This window comes from Symphalangus syndactylus, chromosome 10, assembly GCF_028878055.3.
Source record: "Symphalangus syndactylus isolate Jambi chromosome 10, NHGRI_mSymSyn1-v2.1_pri, whole genome shotgun sequence".
In the NCBI taxonomy this organism is placed as follows: domain Eukaryota; kingdom Metazoa; phylum Chordata; class Mammalia; order Primates; family Hylobatidae; genus Symphalangus; species Symphalangus syndactylus.
In genome coordinates, this window is record NC_072432.2 from 135,495,648 (window position 1) to 135,509,607 (window position 13,960).

The 13,960-nt window shown below is 43.2% G+C and overlaps 1 protein-coding gene across 11 annotated transcripts in view; it reads right to left on the reverse strand.

Moving 5' to 3' along the window:
- RNF170 (ring finger protein 170) overlaps nucleotides 1-13,960 on the reverse strand; it is a 48,458-nt gene that overhangs the window by 26,099 nt on the left and 8,399 nt on the right. For 9 of the 11 annotated variants that reach the window (XM_055296119.2, XM_055296124.2, XM_063610992.1 and 6 more), the window contains exon 2: nucleotides 11,131-11,274. In XM_055296119.2, coding sequence (XP_055152094.1) covers nucleotides 11,131-11,267 — 137 coding nt within the window. In that variant the 5' untranslated portion in view covers nucleotides 11,268-11,274. Of the gene's footprint in view, nucleotides 1-11,130; nucleotides 11,275-12,561; nucleotides 12,789-13,960 lie in introns of those variants that run through there. The other 2 variants (XM_055296121.2, XM_063610994.1) reach the window with 2 other exon arrangements.

A 13,960-nucleotide genomic window follows, 5' to 3' on the forward strand; every position in this document is an offset into this window, starting at 1 on the left:
CTAAGATCACTGATGAAGGTGGCTACACTCAACAACACATTTTTATGTAGCAGAAACAGTTTTCCCTTGCAAGAAGATGGCATGTAGGACTTTCATAGCTAGAGAGGAGAAGTCAATGCCTGTCTTCAAAGCTTCAAAGGCCAGGCTGACTCTCTTGTTAGGGGCTAATGCAACTGGTGACTGTAAGTTGCAGCCAATTCTCATTGACCATTCTGAAAATCCTAGGGCCCTTGAAAATTATGCTCATCTACTCTGCCTGTGCTCTATAAATGTAACAACAATGCCTGGATAACAGCACATCAGACTATTTAAACCCACTGTTGAGAGACCTACTGCTCAGAAAAAAGACTTTCTTTGAAAATATTACTGCATACATCTGTGTAGTGTATTAACAAAAAAATTTGTTAAAAAGAAAATATCACTGCTCATTGACAATACACCTGGTCACCCAAGAGCTCTAATGGAGATGTACAAGGAGATGAATGTTTTTTTATGTCTTCTAACACAGCATCCATTCTGCAGCCCCATAAATCAAGGATTATTTTGACTTCCAAGTTTTATTACTTAAGAAATACACTTTATGTAGCTGCCATAGATAGTGATTCCTCTGATGGATCTGGGGAATCAACTGAAACCTTCTGGAAAGGATCCCTCATTCTAGATGCCATTAGAACATTCTTTTTTTTGGCCAGGTGTGGTGGCTCACGCCTGTAATCCCAACATTTTGGGAGGCCGAGATGGGCGGATCATGAGGTCAGGAGTTTGAGACCAGCCTGGCCAACACAGTGAAACCTCGTCTCTACTAAACATACAAAAATTAGCCAAGCATGGTGGCATGTGCCTGTAGTCCCAGTTACTTGGAAGGCTGAGGCAGGAGAACGGCATGAGCCCGGGGGGGCCTGGTGGTTGCAGTGAGCCAAGATCATGCTACCGCACTGCAGCCTGGGCAACACAGCGAGACTCCATCTCAAAAACAATAAATAAAGAATAAAATAACTTTTTTTTTTTTTATTTTGAGACAGAGTCTCGCCCTGTTGCCCAGGCTGGGAGTACAGTGGTAAACTCTTGGCTTGCCGGAACCTCTGTCTCCCAGGTTCAAGCAATTCTTGTGCCTCAGCCTCCCCAGTAGCTGTGATTACAGGCTCATACCACCACGCCCGGCTAATTTTTGTATTTTTAGTAGAGACGGGGTTTCCCCATGTTGGCCAAGCTGGTCTCAAACTCCTGGCCTCAAGTGATCTGCCTGCCTTGTCCTCCCAAAGTGCTGGAATTACAGGCGTGAGCCACCATGCCCCGCCAAGAACATTCTTAATTCATGGGAGGAGATCAAAATATCAACATTAACAGGAGTTTGGAAGAAGTTGACTCCAGCCCTCATGGATGACTTTGAGAGGTTCAAGACATCAGAGGAAGAAGTCACTGCAGATATGGTGGAAACAGCAAAGAAACTAGAATTAGAAGTGGAGCCCGAAGATGTGACCAAACTGCTGCATCATGACAATACTTGATCAGATGAGGAGCTGCTTCCTATGGATAAGCAAAAGAAGTGGTTTCTCAAGATGGAATCTAATCCTGGTAACAACATTGTGAGCATTGTTGAGATGACAACAAGGGATTTAAAATATTACATAAATGAAGTTGATAGAGCAGAAGCAGGCAGGGTTTGAGAGGACTGACTCCAGTTTTGAAAAGAAAGTCTGTGGATAATATGCAATCAAACTGCATCACATGCTACATACAGAGAAATCTTTTGTGAAAGGAAAAGTCAGTCAATGTGTCAACTTCATTTGTTGTCTCATTTTAAGAAATTGCCAGCCAGGCGCGGTGGCTCATGCCTGTAATCCCAGCACTTTGGGAGGCCGAGGCAGGCAGATCACGAGGTCAGGAGTTCAAGACAAGCCTGACCAACATGGTGAAACCCCATCTCTATTAAAAATACAAAAATTAGCCGGGCATGGTGGTGCTCACCTGTAATCCCAGCTACTCAGGAGGCTGAGGGAGGAGAATTGCTTGAACCCAGGAGGTGAAGGTTGCAGTGAGCTGAGATCACGCCACTGTACTGCAGCCTGGGCGACAGAACGATACTCTGTCTCAAAAAAAAAGAAATTGCCACAGCCACCTCAACTGTCGGCAACCACCACACTGATCAGTCGGCAGCCGTTAACATGGAGTCAAGACCCTCCACCAGCAAAAACATTACGACTTGCTGAAGGTTCAGATAGATAACTGTTAGCATTTTTTAGCAATAAAGTATTTTATAATTAAAGTATGTACATTGTTTATTAGACATAATGCTATTGTACACTTCATAGACTATGATATAATGTGAACATAACTTTTATATGCACTAGGGAACCAAAAAATTCATATGACTCACTTTATTCGCTTTATTGTGGTGGTCTGAAACCAAACCTGAAGTATCTATGGGATATGACTGTATCTGATAATAATATCAGAATATATATAGAACTCTTATAACTCAAAAACAAAAAAGTAAACAACCCGATTCAAAAATGGGCAATGGTCTTGAATAGTCAATTCTCCATAGAAGACAGACAAACTGCCAGGTGTGGTGGTGCACACCTGTAGTCCCAGTTACTCGGGAGGCTGAGGCAGGAGAATCGTTTGAGCCCAGGAGTTCTAAGCTATAATGCAATATGCCACTTGGGTGTCTGCACTAACTTTGGCATCAATATGATGACGTCCCAGGAGCAGGGGCCCATCAGGTTGCCTAAGGAGGAGTGAATTGGCCCAGGATGAAAACAGAGCAGGTCAAAACTCTGGTGTTGCTATTTACAGGAGCAAAGACATGGAATCAACCTACATGCCCATCAATGGTAGACTAGATAAAGAAAATGTGGTGCATATACACCATAGAATACTATGCACCCATAAAAAGGAAAGAATGCAGCAACATGGATGCAGCTGCGGGTCATTTTCCTAAGTGAATTAATATAGAAACAGAAAACCAAATACTAGGGCAATGAGCGGTGGCTCATGCCTGTAACTTCCGCACTTTGGGAGGCTGAGGTGGGCAGATCGCTTGAGCCCTGGAATTTGAGACCAGCCTGGGCAACATGGTGAAACACCGTTTCTACAAAAAATACAAAAATTAGTTGGGCATGGTGGTGCACACCTATAGTCCCAGCTACCTGGGAGGCTGAGGTGGGAGGATCACTTGAGCCTGGGAGATTGAGGCTGCAGTGAGCCATAATCACGCCACTATACTCTAGCCTGGGCAACAGAGTAAGACCCTATCTCAAAAAGAAACCTCAAAAACCAGATAGACGAATGGCCACTAACCATGTGAAGTGATGCTGAACATCATTACTCAGTAGGAAATACAAATCAAAACCACAGTGAGTTACTACTTCATACCTATAAGGATAGATATTATTAAAAAAAAACACACACACATAGAGAATAACAGTGTTGGCAAGGATGTAGAGAAACTGCCATGGTGCCTTGCTGGTGGGAATATAAAGCAGGGCAGCTGCTGTGGGAAACAGTCTGGAGGTTCCTTAAAATGTTAAACATAGAAATTACTTTATGACCCAGAAATTCCAGTTGAAAACACAGACTCAAACAGATACTTGTATACCAGTGTTCCTAGCAGCATTATTCACAACAGCCAAAAGGTGGGAGCAACTCAAATGACCATTGACAGATGAATGGAGAAACTAAATATGGTATGTACACACAATGAGAAATTTTAAATTTTAATATTTCTTAGAGACAAGGTCTTGCTCTGTTGTCCAGGCTAGTCTCAAACTCCTGGGCCCAAGCAATCTTCCCACCTCAGCCTCCCAAAGTGCTAGGATTACAGGTGTGAGCACTATACCCAATGAAATATTATTTAGTGATAAAAAGGAGGGAAATTCTAATACGTGTTACTACATAAATGAACTTCGAAAATATTATGCTAAGTGAAACAAGTTAAACACAAAAGAACAAATACTCTATGATTCTACTTTATGAGGTGCATAAAATCGGCTCATTAATGGAGACACAAAGTAGAACACAGGTTATCCAGAGCTGAACCATGGGAGCTGTTACTTAGATGGGCATAAAGTTTCTGTTAGGGAAGATTAAACACCACATGATCAGGCCAGGCACAGTGGCTCACACCTGTAATCCCAGAAATTTGGGAGGATGAGGTGGGTGGATTGCTTGAGCCCAGGAGTTCAAGACCAGCCTGGGCAACATGGCGAAACCTTGTCTCTACCAAAAATACAAAAAAATAGCTGGCCATGGTGGTGTGTGCCTGTGGTCTCAGCTACATGGGAAGCTGAGGTGAGAGGATCATTTGAGCCTGGGCGGCAAAGGTTGCAGTGAGAAAAGATGGTGCCACTGCACTCCAGCCTGGGCGCCAAAGACAGAACCTGTCTCAAGAAAAAAAAAAATCACATGTTCTGACTATAAGTGGGAGCTAAACACAAAGATGGAAATAATAGACATCAGGAACTTCAGTGGGGAGACTAAAAGGGGGCGAGGGTTGAAATACTACCTATTGAGTACAGTGTTCACTATTTGGGTGATGGGTTCACTAGAAGCCATCACTATTACACAATATACCCATGTAAAAGACCTGCACACACACCCCCGAAATCTAAATTTTAAAAATAAAAAAATAAAGTTTGGGACGATGAGGAAGTTCTAGAAGTAGATGGTGATGATGGGTACACAACAATGTGAATGTACTTAACGCCACGGAATTACACACTTAAAAATGGTCTGAATTAGCCAGGCGTGGTGGTGCGTGCCTGTAGTCCCAGCTACTCAGGAGGCTGAGGCAGAAGAATCGCTTGAACCCGGGAGGCGGAGCTTGCAGTGAGCCGAGATTGCGCCACTGTACTCCAGCCTGGGTGACAGAGTGAGACTCCGTGTCAAAAAAAAAAAAAAAAAAAAAGGTCTGGGCATGATGGTTCACACCTATAATCCCAGCACTTTGGGAGGCCAAGGCAGGAGAATCACTTGAGACCAGGAGTTCAAGACCAGCCTGACCAACATAGTGAGAACCTGTCTCTACTAAAAAAAAAAAAAAAAATTTTTTTAAAAAGTTTTACATGATAAATTTTGTTATGTATATTTTACCACAAAACCAAAACAGAATTAATTATAATGACTAAAAATCATCAAATAAATTACAAAAAAGAGATTGGTCTGAATTTTAAATTACAAATGCCGCCCCTTCCCCAACACATCATGATTACCTCAGTAATCACGATTACTTCACTGATTACCCAGGCTGGAGTACAGTGGCATGATCTCGGCTCACAGCAACCTCCACCTCCCAGGTTCAAGAGATTCTCCTGACTCAGCCTCTGAGTAGCTGGGGTTATAGGGGTCCACAACCACGCCCAGCTAATTTTTGTATTTTCAGTAGAGACAGGGTTTCACAATGTTGGTCAGGCTGGTCTCGAACTCCTGACCTCCAGTGATCCATCCACCTCAGCCTCCCAAAGTGCTGGGATTACAGGCATGAGCCACTGAGCCTGGCTCTAATTCTTTTTTTTTCTATTGCTGCTGCACAAATTAAAATTTTAATTCTTCAACAAGACCAAGCCCTCATCACAAAGACAGTTTTACTGTTCAAGAGTCCCTTCCCCAAGCTAGACATCCCTCCTTCCTTCAAGCATTTTATATGATTTGTTTCCACAGCTTTCCCTATTTTGACAGTCTCCCCTGAATGTTTTCCAGCTTAAAATGCTAGTCCCAAACTGAACATAACGCAGATTTGATCTTTAGCTATTAATTTTATAAAAGTAGCCTATACAGTTTTCAGCATCTACAATATACAATTGCCTTATTAAATGAATTCTTGTTTTTTTCTTTTTTTTTTGAGATGCAGTTTTGCTTGTTACCCGGGCTGGAGTGCAGTGGTGTGATCTCAGCTCACTGCAACCTCTGCCTCCCAGGTTCAAGCGATTCTCCTGCCTCAGCCTCCTGGGTGGGTGGGATTACAGGCACCCACGACCACACCTGGCTAATTTTTGTATTTTGAGTAGAGACGGAGTTTCATCATGTTGGCCAGGCTGGTCTCGAACTCCTGACCTCAGGGGATCCACCTGCCTCAGCTTCCCAAAGTGTTGGGATTACAGGCGTGAGCCACTGCGCTCGGCAAAAATGGAAACTTTTGAGTTTGGGCTTAACATCATTCTAGTCTGGAGATGTGGAGAAAAAACTTTTATTATACAAATAATACATATTCATAGTAGAGAAATCAGAAAATAATAGAAAAATATTTAAAATAAAAATAGCTGGGTGCGGTGGTTCAAGCCTGTAATCCCAGCACTTTGGGAGGCCAAGGCGGGCCGATCACGAGGTCAGGAGATCAAGACCATCCTGGCTAACACGGCGAAACCCCGTCTCTACTAAAAATACAAAAAATTAGCCAGGCGCGATGGCGGGTGCCTATAGTTCCGGCTACCCGGGAGGCTGAGGCAGGAGAATGGCGTGAACCTGGGAGGCGGAGTTTGCAGTGAGCCGAGGTAGCGCCACTGCAGTCCAGCCTGGGCAAAAGAGCAAGACTCAGTCTCAAAAAAAAAAAAAGTCTTCGCCGGGCACGGTGGCTCACGCCTGTAATCCCAACACTTTGGGAGGCTAGGGCAGGTGGATCCCCTGAGGTCAGGCGAAAGAGCGAGATTCCGTCTCAAAAAAAAAAGGATGGAGTTTTGCTCTTGTCGCCCAGGCTGGAGTGCAATGGTACGATCTCGGCTCACAGCAACCTCCACTTCCTGGGTTCAAGCAATTCTCCAGCCTCAGCCTCCCGAGTAGCGGCACTACAGGCATATGCCACCACACCTGGCTAATTTTCATATTTTTAGTAGAGACAGGGTCACCACGTTGGCCAGGCTGGTCTTGAACTCCTGACCTCAGGTGATCCGCCTGCCTCAGCCTCCCAAAGTGCTGGAATTAAAAGCGTGAGCCACCACGCCCTGCCTCTCTTTTTAAAAATGCATCTGTGTAACTGAAACTTCGCGCTGTTTGACTAACATCTTTCCATCGCCTGAGAGCCACCATTCCGCTCTCTGCTTGTGAATTCAAATGTTTTAAATTTTACAGTTAAGTGGGATTGTGCAGTATTTGTCTTTCTGTGCCTTATTTCAGTTAATATCATGTCCTCCAGGTGCATCCATGTTGTTGAAAATGGCAGAATTTCCCTCCTTCTTAGGGGCTGAAAAGTATTCCATTGTGTATACAGACAGATCTATATACTCACACCACGTTTCTTCATTCATTCACTAGTGAACACCTAACTTGATTCCATATTTCAGCTACTGTAAATACTGCTGTAATGAACATAGGAGCACAGATATCTTTTCAACATACTGATGTAATTTCCTTTTGATATATACTACCCTGAAGTGTGACTGCTGGATCGTATGGTAGTCCATTTTTAACTTTTTGAGGAACCTTCATACTGTTTTCCACAGCAACTGTGCCATTTTATACTCCCCAAAAAAGTGCACCACAGTTCCCTTTGCTCCACACCCTTGCCAATGCTTCTTTCATCTTTATTGTTTTCATCTTTTTGATAACAGCCATCCTAAAAGATAAAAGGTTTTTTCTCATTGTGGTTTTAATGTGCATTTCCCTGGTGATTAGTAATGTTGAGCATTTTTTCATAAACCTTTTGGACATTTGTATGTCTTCTTTTGAAAAATGTCTATATAGGTCCTTTGTGTATTTTTATTTTTTTGTTTTGTTTTTTTCTGAGACAGGGTCTTATTCTGTTGCCCAGGCTGAAATGCAGTGGTATGATCATAGCTCACTGCAGACTTGACTTCCCAGGCTTAAATGATCTTGCCATCTCAGCCTCCAAGTAGCTGAGACTACAGGATGCACCACCACGCCTGCCTAATTTTAAAATTTTTGGTAGGCTGGGCACAGTGGCTCACACCTGTAACCCCCCGACTTTGGGAGGCCGAGGTGGGCGAATCAACTGAGGTCAGGAGTTCGAGACCAACCTGGCTAACATGGTGAAATCCCATCTCTATTAAAATATAAAATTAGCCGGGTGCGGTGGCTGGCACCCGTAGTCCCAGCTACTCGGGAGGCTGAGGCAGGAGAATGGCGTGAACCTGGGAGACGGAGCTTGCAGTGAGCCGAGATCACGCCACTGCACCCCAGCCTGGGCGACAGAGCGAGACTCGGTCTCAAAAAAAAACTGGGGTGCAGTGGCGCCACCTCAGCTCACTGTAAGCTCCACCTCCCGGGTTCACGCCATTCTCCTGCCTCAGCCTCCAGAGTAGCCCGGCTAATTTTTTGTATTTTTAGTAGAGATGGGGTTCCACCGTGTTAGCCAGGATGGTCTCGATCTCCTTACCTCGTGATCTGCCTGCCTTGGCCTCCCAAAGTGCTGAGATTACAGGCGTGAGCCACCGTGCCTGGCAAATTTTTTTTTTTTTAGAAACAGGGTTTCACTATGTTGTCCAGGCTGGTCTTGAACTCCTGGGCTCAAGTAATCCTCCCAAGGTGCTGAGATTGCAGGCATGAGCAATTGTACCTGTCCAAATACATTAATTTTGATGAATTTTGGTTTGTCTACTTTTTCTTTTGTTGCTCATGCTTTTATTATCATATCTAAGATCCTTTGCTAAATTCAGTCATAATGATTTACCCCTACATTTAGCTCTGATATTTAGATTGTTGAGTTAATCTGGTATGGTGTGGTCCTACTTTAATCTTTTGAATGTGGCTACCCAATTGTCCTAGCACTATTTGTTGAAACCTTTCCCCACTGAGTGTTCCTGGCACCCTTGTCAAAGGTCAGTTGACCATAGATATATGGCTTGACTATTTCTGAATCTTAATTCTGTTATACCAATGTTAGCTATCCCTCCCAACTGACAATTGGTGGCTCACACCTGTAATCCTAGCACTCTGGGAGGCTGAGGCAGGTGGATCCCCTGAGCCCAGGAGTTAGAGATGAGCCTGGGCAACATGGCAAAATCCCATCCGACCAAAAAATAATAATACAAAAAAATTAGCTGCACATGCTGATGCACACCTGTAGTCCCAGCTACTCAGGAGGCTGAGGTGGGAGAATTACCTGCACATGGGAAGTCCAGGCTGCAGCTAGGTGTGATACCACCACTGCACTCCAGCCTGGGCTACAGAGTGAAACCTGGTCTCAAAAAAAAAAAAATAATAATAATAATAATAATAACAGAAAAGGCCCAAGGACAGAGCCCTGCAGCAATGTACAATGTCCTTCTATTTGGGGCATATTAAAACATCAGTCAGGAATCCTAGGAACAACCTGCTTGGTGGAGTTCACTTAACTCTGCTATCATCTAGTCATTATTTCCCCCATGATAGCCACAGTGTATCACCAGTATCAATCACTCTGGATTATCACTCTATAAAATACCCTATTGAAATCAAGATAATGTTACCCTAATAAGAGACTATCTTGGATCACTGCAACCTCTGCCTCCCAAGTTCAAGTGATTCTCACGCCTCAGCCGCCCAAGTAGCTGGGATTATAGGCACCTGCCACCATGCCCAGCTAATTTTTGTATTTTTACTAGAGACGAGGGTTTCACCATGTTGGCCAGGCTAGTCTTAAACTCCCGACCTCAGGTGATCCGCCTGCCTCAGCATCCCACAGTGCTGGGATTACAGGCGTGAGCCACCACATCCAGCCTAAATTAATTTTAGAATCGGGTGCAGTGGTGCATACCTGTAGTCCCAGCAACCTGGGAAGCTGGGATGGGAGGACTGCTTGAGTCCAGGAGTTCAAGTCCAACTGGGGCAACGTAGCGAGACCTTGTCTCTAAAATAAATAAATAGGCTGGACGTAGTGGCTTATGACTGTAATCCCAGCACTTTGGGAGGCTGAGTCAGGTGGATCACTTGAGGTCAGGAGTTTGAGACCAGCCTGGCCAACCTAGCAAAACCCTGTCTCTACAAAAAATACAAAAAATTAGGGCCAGGCGCAGTGGCTCAAGCCTGTAATCCCAGCACTTTGGAAGGCTGAGGTAGGTGGATCACCTCAGGTCGGGAGTTCGAGACCAGCCTGATCAACATGGAGAAACCCCATCTCTACTAAAAATATAAAATAAGCCGGGCATGGTGGCACATGCCTGTAATCCCAGCTACTCAGGAGGCTGAGGCAGGAGAATCGCTTGAACCCCAGAGGCAGAGGTTGCGGTGAGCTAAGATAGTGCCATTGCACTCCAGCCTGGGCAACAAGAGCAAAACTCTCTCAAATTAAAAAAAAAAAAAAATACAAAAAATAGCCATGTGTGGTGGCATGTGCCTATAATCCCAGCTATTTGGGAGGCTGAGGCAGGAGAATCACTTGAACTCAGGAGGTGGAGGTTGTAGTGAGCTGAGATAGTGCCACAGCACTCCAGCCTGGGTGACACATTGAGACTCTGTCTCAAAAAATAAATAAATAAGTAAAAAAATTAAATTAATTCTATTTTTTATTTATTTATTTTTTTTTTTTTGAGATGGAGTCTTGCTCTGTCGCCCAGGCTGGAGTGCAGTGGCGCAATCTCGGCTCACTGCAAGCTCTGCCTCCCGGGTTCACGCCATTCTCCTGCCTCAGCCTCTCCGAGTAGCTGGGACTACAGGCGCCCGCCACCACGTCCGGCTAATTTTTTGTATTTTTTAGTAGAGACGGGGTTTCACCGTGGTCTCGATCTCCTGACCTCGTGATCCGCCCACCTCGGCCTCCCAAAGTGCTGGGATTACAAGCGTGAGCCACCGCGCCCGGCCAAATTAATTCTAATATTAGTTCCCTTTTTACTATACAAGTCTTTTTTTGCCTCAAATTTTCCATTTAAAACTGAAAGTATTTTGCACTTTTTATATCACCTACAAGTTGATAGATTTATGAAAATTAAAGTTTTTTAAATTGCCATACGCCAATAGAAAATACTAATATTTTATTCGAAATGTGAATGATGAATTTAATTATTATTTGGTAAGACAGCTGATGACAGGAAATATATGTGTTAGCATTCAAAGCCCCATGGAAAATAAAATACCTTAGTAAACATCTACAATCACTGAGATCTGTTACTTGCTTTTCATATTAAGTATTATGCATTATTAGGGGTCAAAAAGTCAGCAGCCCTTGCAAATGTACTCAATTCTTTTGTCCTTAAATCTCACCTGAAAAGTGCATATACCAGGGTAGCAATCAAAGCGAAACTGACCACAACTGCCACAAGTACTTGGTCGCTTACTCCTTCTATAACTGAATCATCATCCAGTTTCAAACTTTGAACTTCACCTTGATATTTGGCCATTCCAGGTCTAAAATAAGAAGAAACAAGATGAGAGTTACAAATGACACAGTGAAAATGAAATATACTAATAAAAGCAATGTAAATATAACTGACTTCTAATATATTTAGTTTCTGATAGGCTGCAATTAAGTACAACTCCAGTGGGGATTCCCTATCATGGAGTTCTTTGAAATTTGCCAGACACATTATTTTGTGGAGTACAAAATTCTATTTCTTTTTTTTTTTTGGATGGAGTCTTGCTCTGTTGCCAGGCTGGAGTGCAGTGGTGCGGATCTCAGCTCACTGCAACGTCCGCCTCCCGGGTTCAAGCAATTCCCCTGCCTCAGCCTCCCAAATAGCTGGGACTACAGGCGCGCACCACTATGCCCGGCTAATTTTTTATATTTTAGTAGAGACAGGGTTTCACCGTGTTAGCCAGGATGGTCTCGATCTCCTGACCTCGTGATCTGCCTGCCTCGGCCTCCCAAAGTGCTGGGATTACAGGCATGAGCCACTGCACCCAGTCAAATTCTATTTCTTTTAAGGAAAACAATTACTATAATTTATCATTTATTTATGCATTTTTTAAAAATGTTTTTTCCTCTTCAAGCTTAACCCCTTTAAAAAAAAAAAGCCATTCTTGGGCCAGATGCAGTGGCTCATGCCTGTAACCCCAGCATTATGGGAGGCCGAGGCAGGCGGATCACCTGAGGTCAGAAGTTCGAGACCAGCCTGGCCAATATGGTGAAACCCCGTCTCTACTAAAAATACAAAGTTTAGCCGGGTGACGTGCGCCTGTAATGTCAGCTACTCTGGAGGCTTAGGCAGGAGAATCGCTTGAACCTGGGAGGCAGAGGTTGTACTGAGGCCCAGATAGCGCCACTGTACTCCAGCCTGGGAGACAGAGCAAGACCCTATCCCCCACCCCCCAACCTCCCCACCCCCCACCAAAAACAATAAATAAAAGCCATTCTTATCCAACTGCTCTCTTCTTATTCCTGAATACCAAATAAACTCTCTAAATAGATCAGATCTCTCTTCCCCCTCACAGCATGTGTATATCTTGCGGCATTTCCCATGTATTGATAGGAAAGGAAATATATTATAGTTTTCTGTAAGCATTCTCATATTCTCTAGCATATGCCCTATACACAATAGGACCTAATAGATATTTGTTTAAATAAAAGTGACTTACCATACTTACAGTGTTAGTAATTTGAAAAGCAAAAGACATTTAGGCTATAGAACATTTATAGCTATACTAAAACTACTTGAAATAATGAAAATTCTGGTGCTTGAAAAACTATTTGCCCACCTGAAACTAAGCTCAGCTTATGGTTCAGAATTCTTTTAACTGCTTGGAATATAGAATCACTCTGATGCTGCATTTCCTTATGAAGAGAAAAGGGAGGATAAGAAACTTTCCTTCCTACACTCTAAACTAGAGAAAAATGGTAGTACCCAATCCTTTTTTTTTTTTTTTTTTCTTTTTTTTTTTTTTTTTTGAGACGGAGTCTCGCTCTGTCGCCCAGGCTGGAGTGCAGTGGCGCCCTCTCGGCTCACTGCAAGCTCCGCCTCCCGGGTTCACGCCATTCTCCTGCCTCAGCCTCTCCGAGTAGCTGGGACTACAGGCGCCCGCCACTACACCCGGCTAATTTTTTTGTATTTTTAGTAGAGACGGGGTTTCACCGTGGTCTCGATCTCCTGACCTCGTGATCCGCCCGCCTCGGCCTCCCAAAGTGCTGGGATTACAAGCGTGAGCCACCGCGCCCGGCCGGTAGTACCCAATTCTATAGGTATGAGGGGAGATAGCCCAACCACACTGGAGTCCAAATATCACAGGTAATTCACATTTTTTTTCAGACAAAACAGGAAGTGTCAAAGTCTTATAAGACACCTAAAGAGAAATTAAGGAAATACTCAGTTAAGTATATATGAATAATTAAAATAAAGTTCTGCATTTATGTAACTTATTGAGCTGAAAAAAGTTTTATTCAATATCATCACTAATCAGGTATTTTGAGTATAGACGTCTTAATACCTTTGAAAATAATCTGAACTGGCTGCAAGAAAATTATCACTCATGGAAGAAACCTACACAAACAGATGAAAGGCAGCTTTCATCAGCTTTACACGGAGTAATCGCCTGATACATGGAACTTTTAATGATTGGTTTCAAATAACCATTACGAAGGTGCACACCAGGAAACTCACAGAAAGAGCTCTAATTGCAGTATTTTCATTCAAAAGAACAGTTAAATGAGCTGCCAACTGAACTGAAGAGCCTCAAATAAGCTAGGGGTGGGCCATGGAGTCAATTTAGGTTTTATTTCATCTGGTTTCCTCTCTTAAAAATTAGAGGTGCTGTAGCTGTTTAAAAAGTCCTAAGGGCAGTGAGAACTACTTGCATCTGCTCAAAGATAACCCAAATGTTACCCGTGTCAAGATTTCCAACCTCTAATTACCTCACGGAGCTGTGAGGGTTAAAACAAATTAACAGAGGTGAAAGTGCTTTGTAAGTTAAGTCTATCAATAAATGCACTGTAATTATTGCTACTCACATTTTCCCCTATGCTATACATTTAGGCAGTTTATTATTTTGTACTTAAAAAAATGCATTACATTTGTTTCTATGTCCTTCAAGGTGCGATCAATGGTAATGCGAATAAATTATACTGTACAACATATATATAATATATATTATATATAAATAT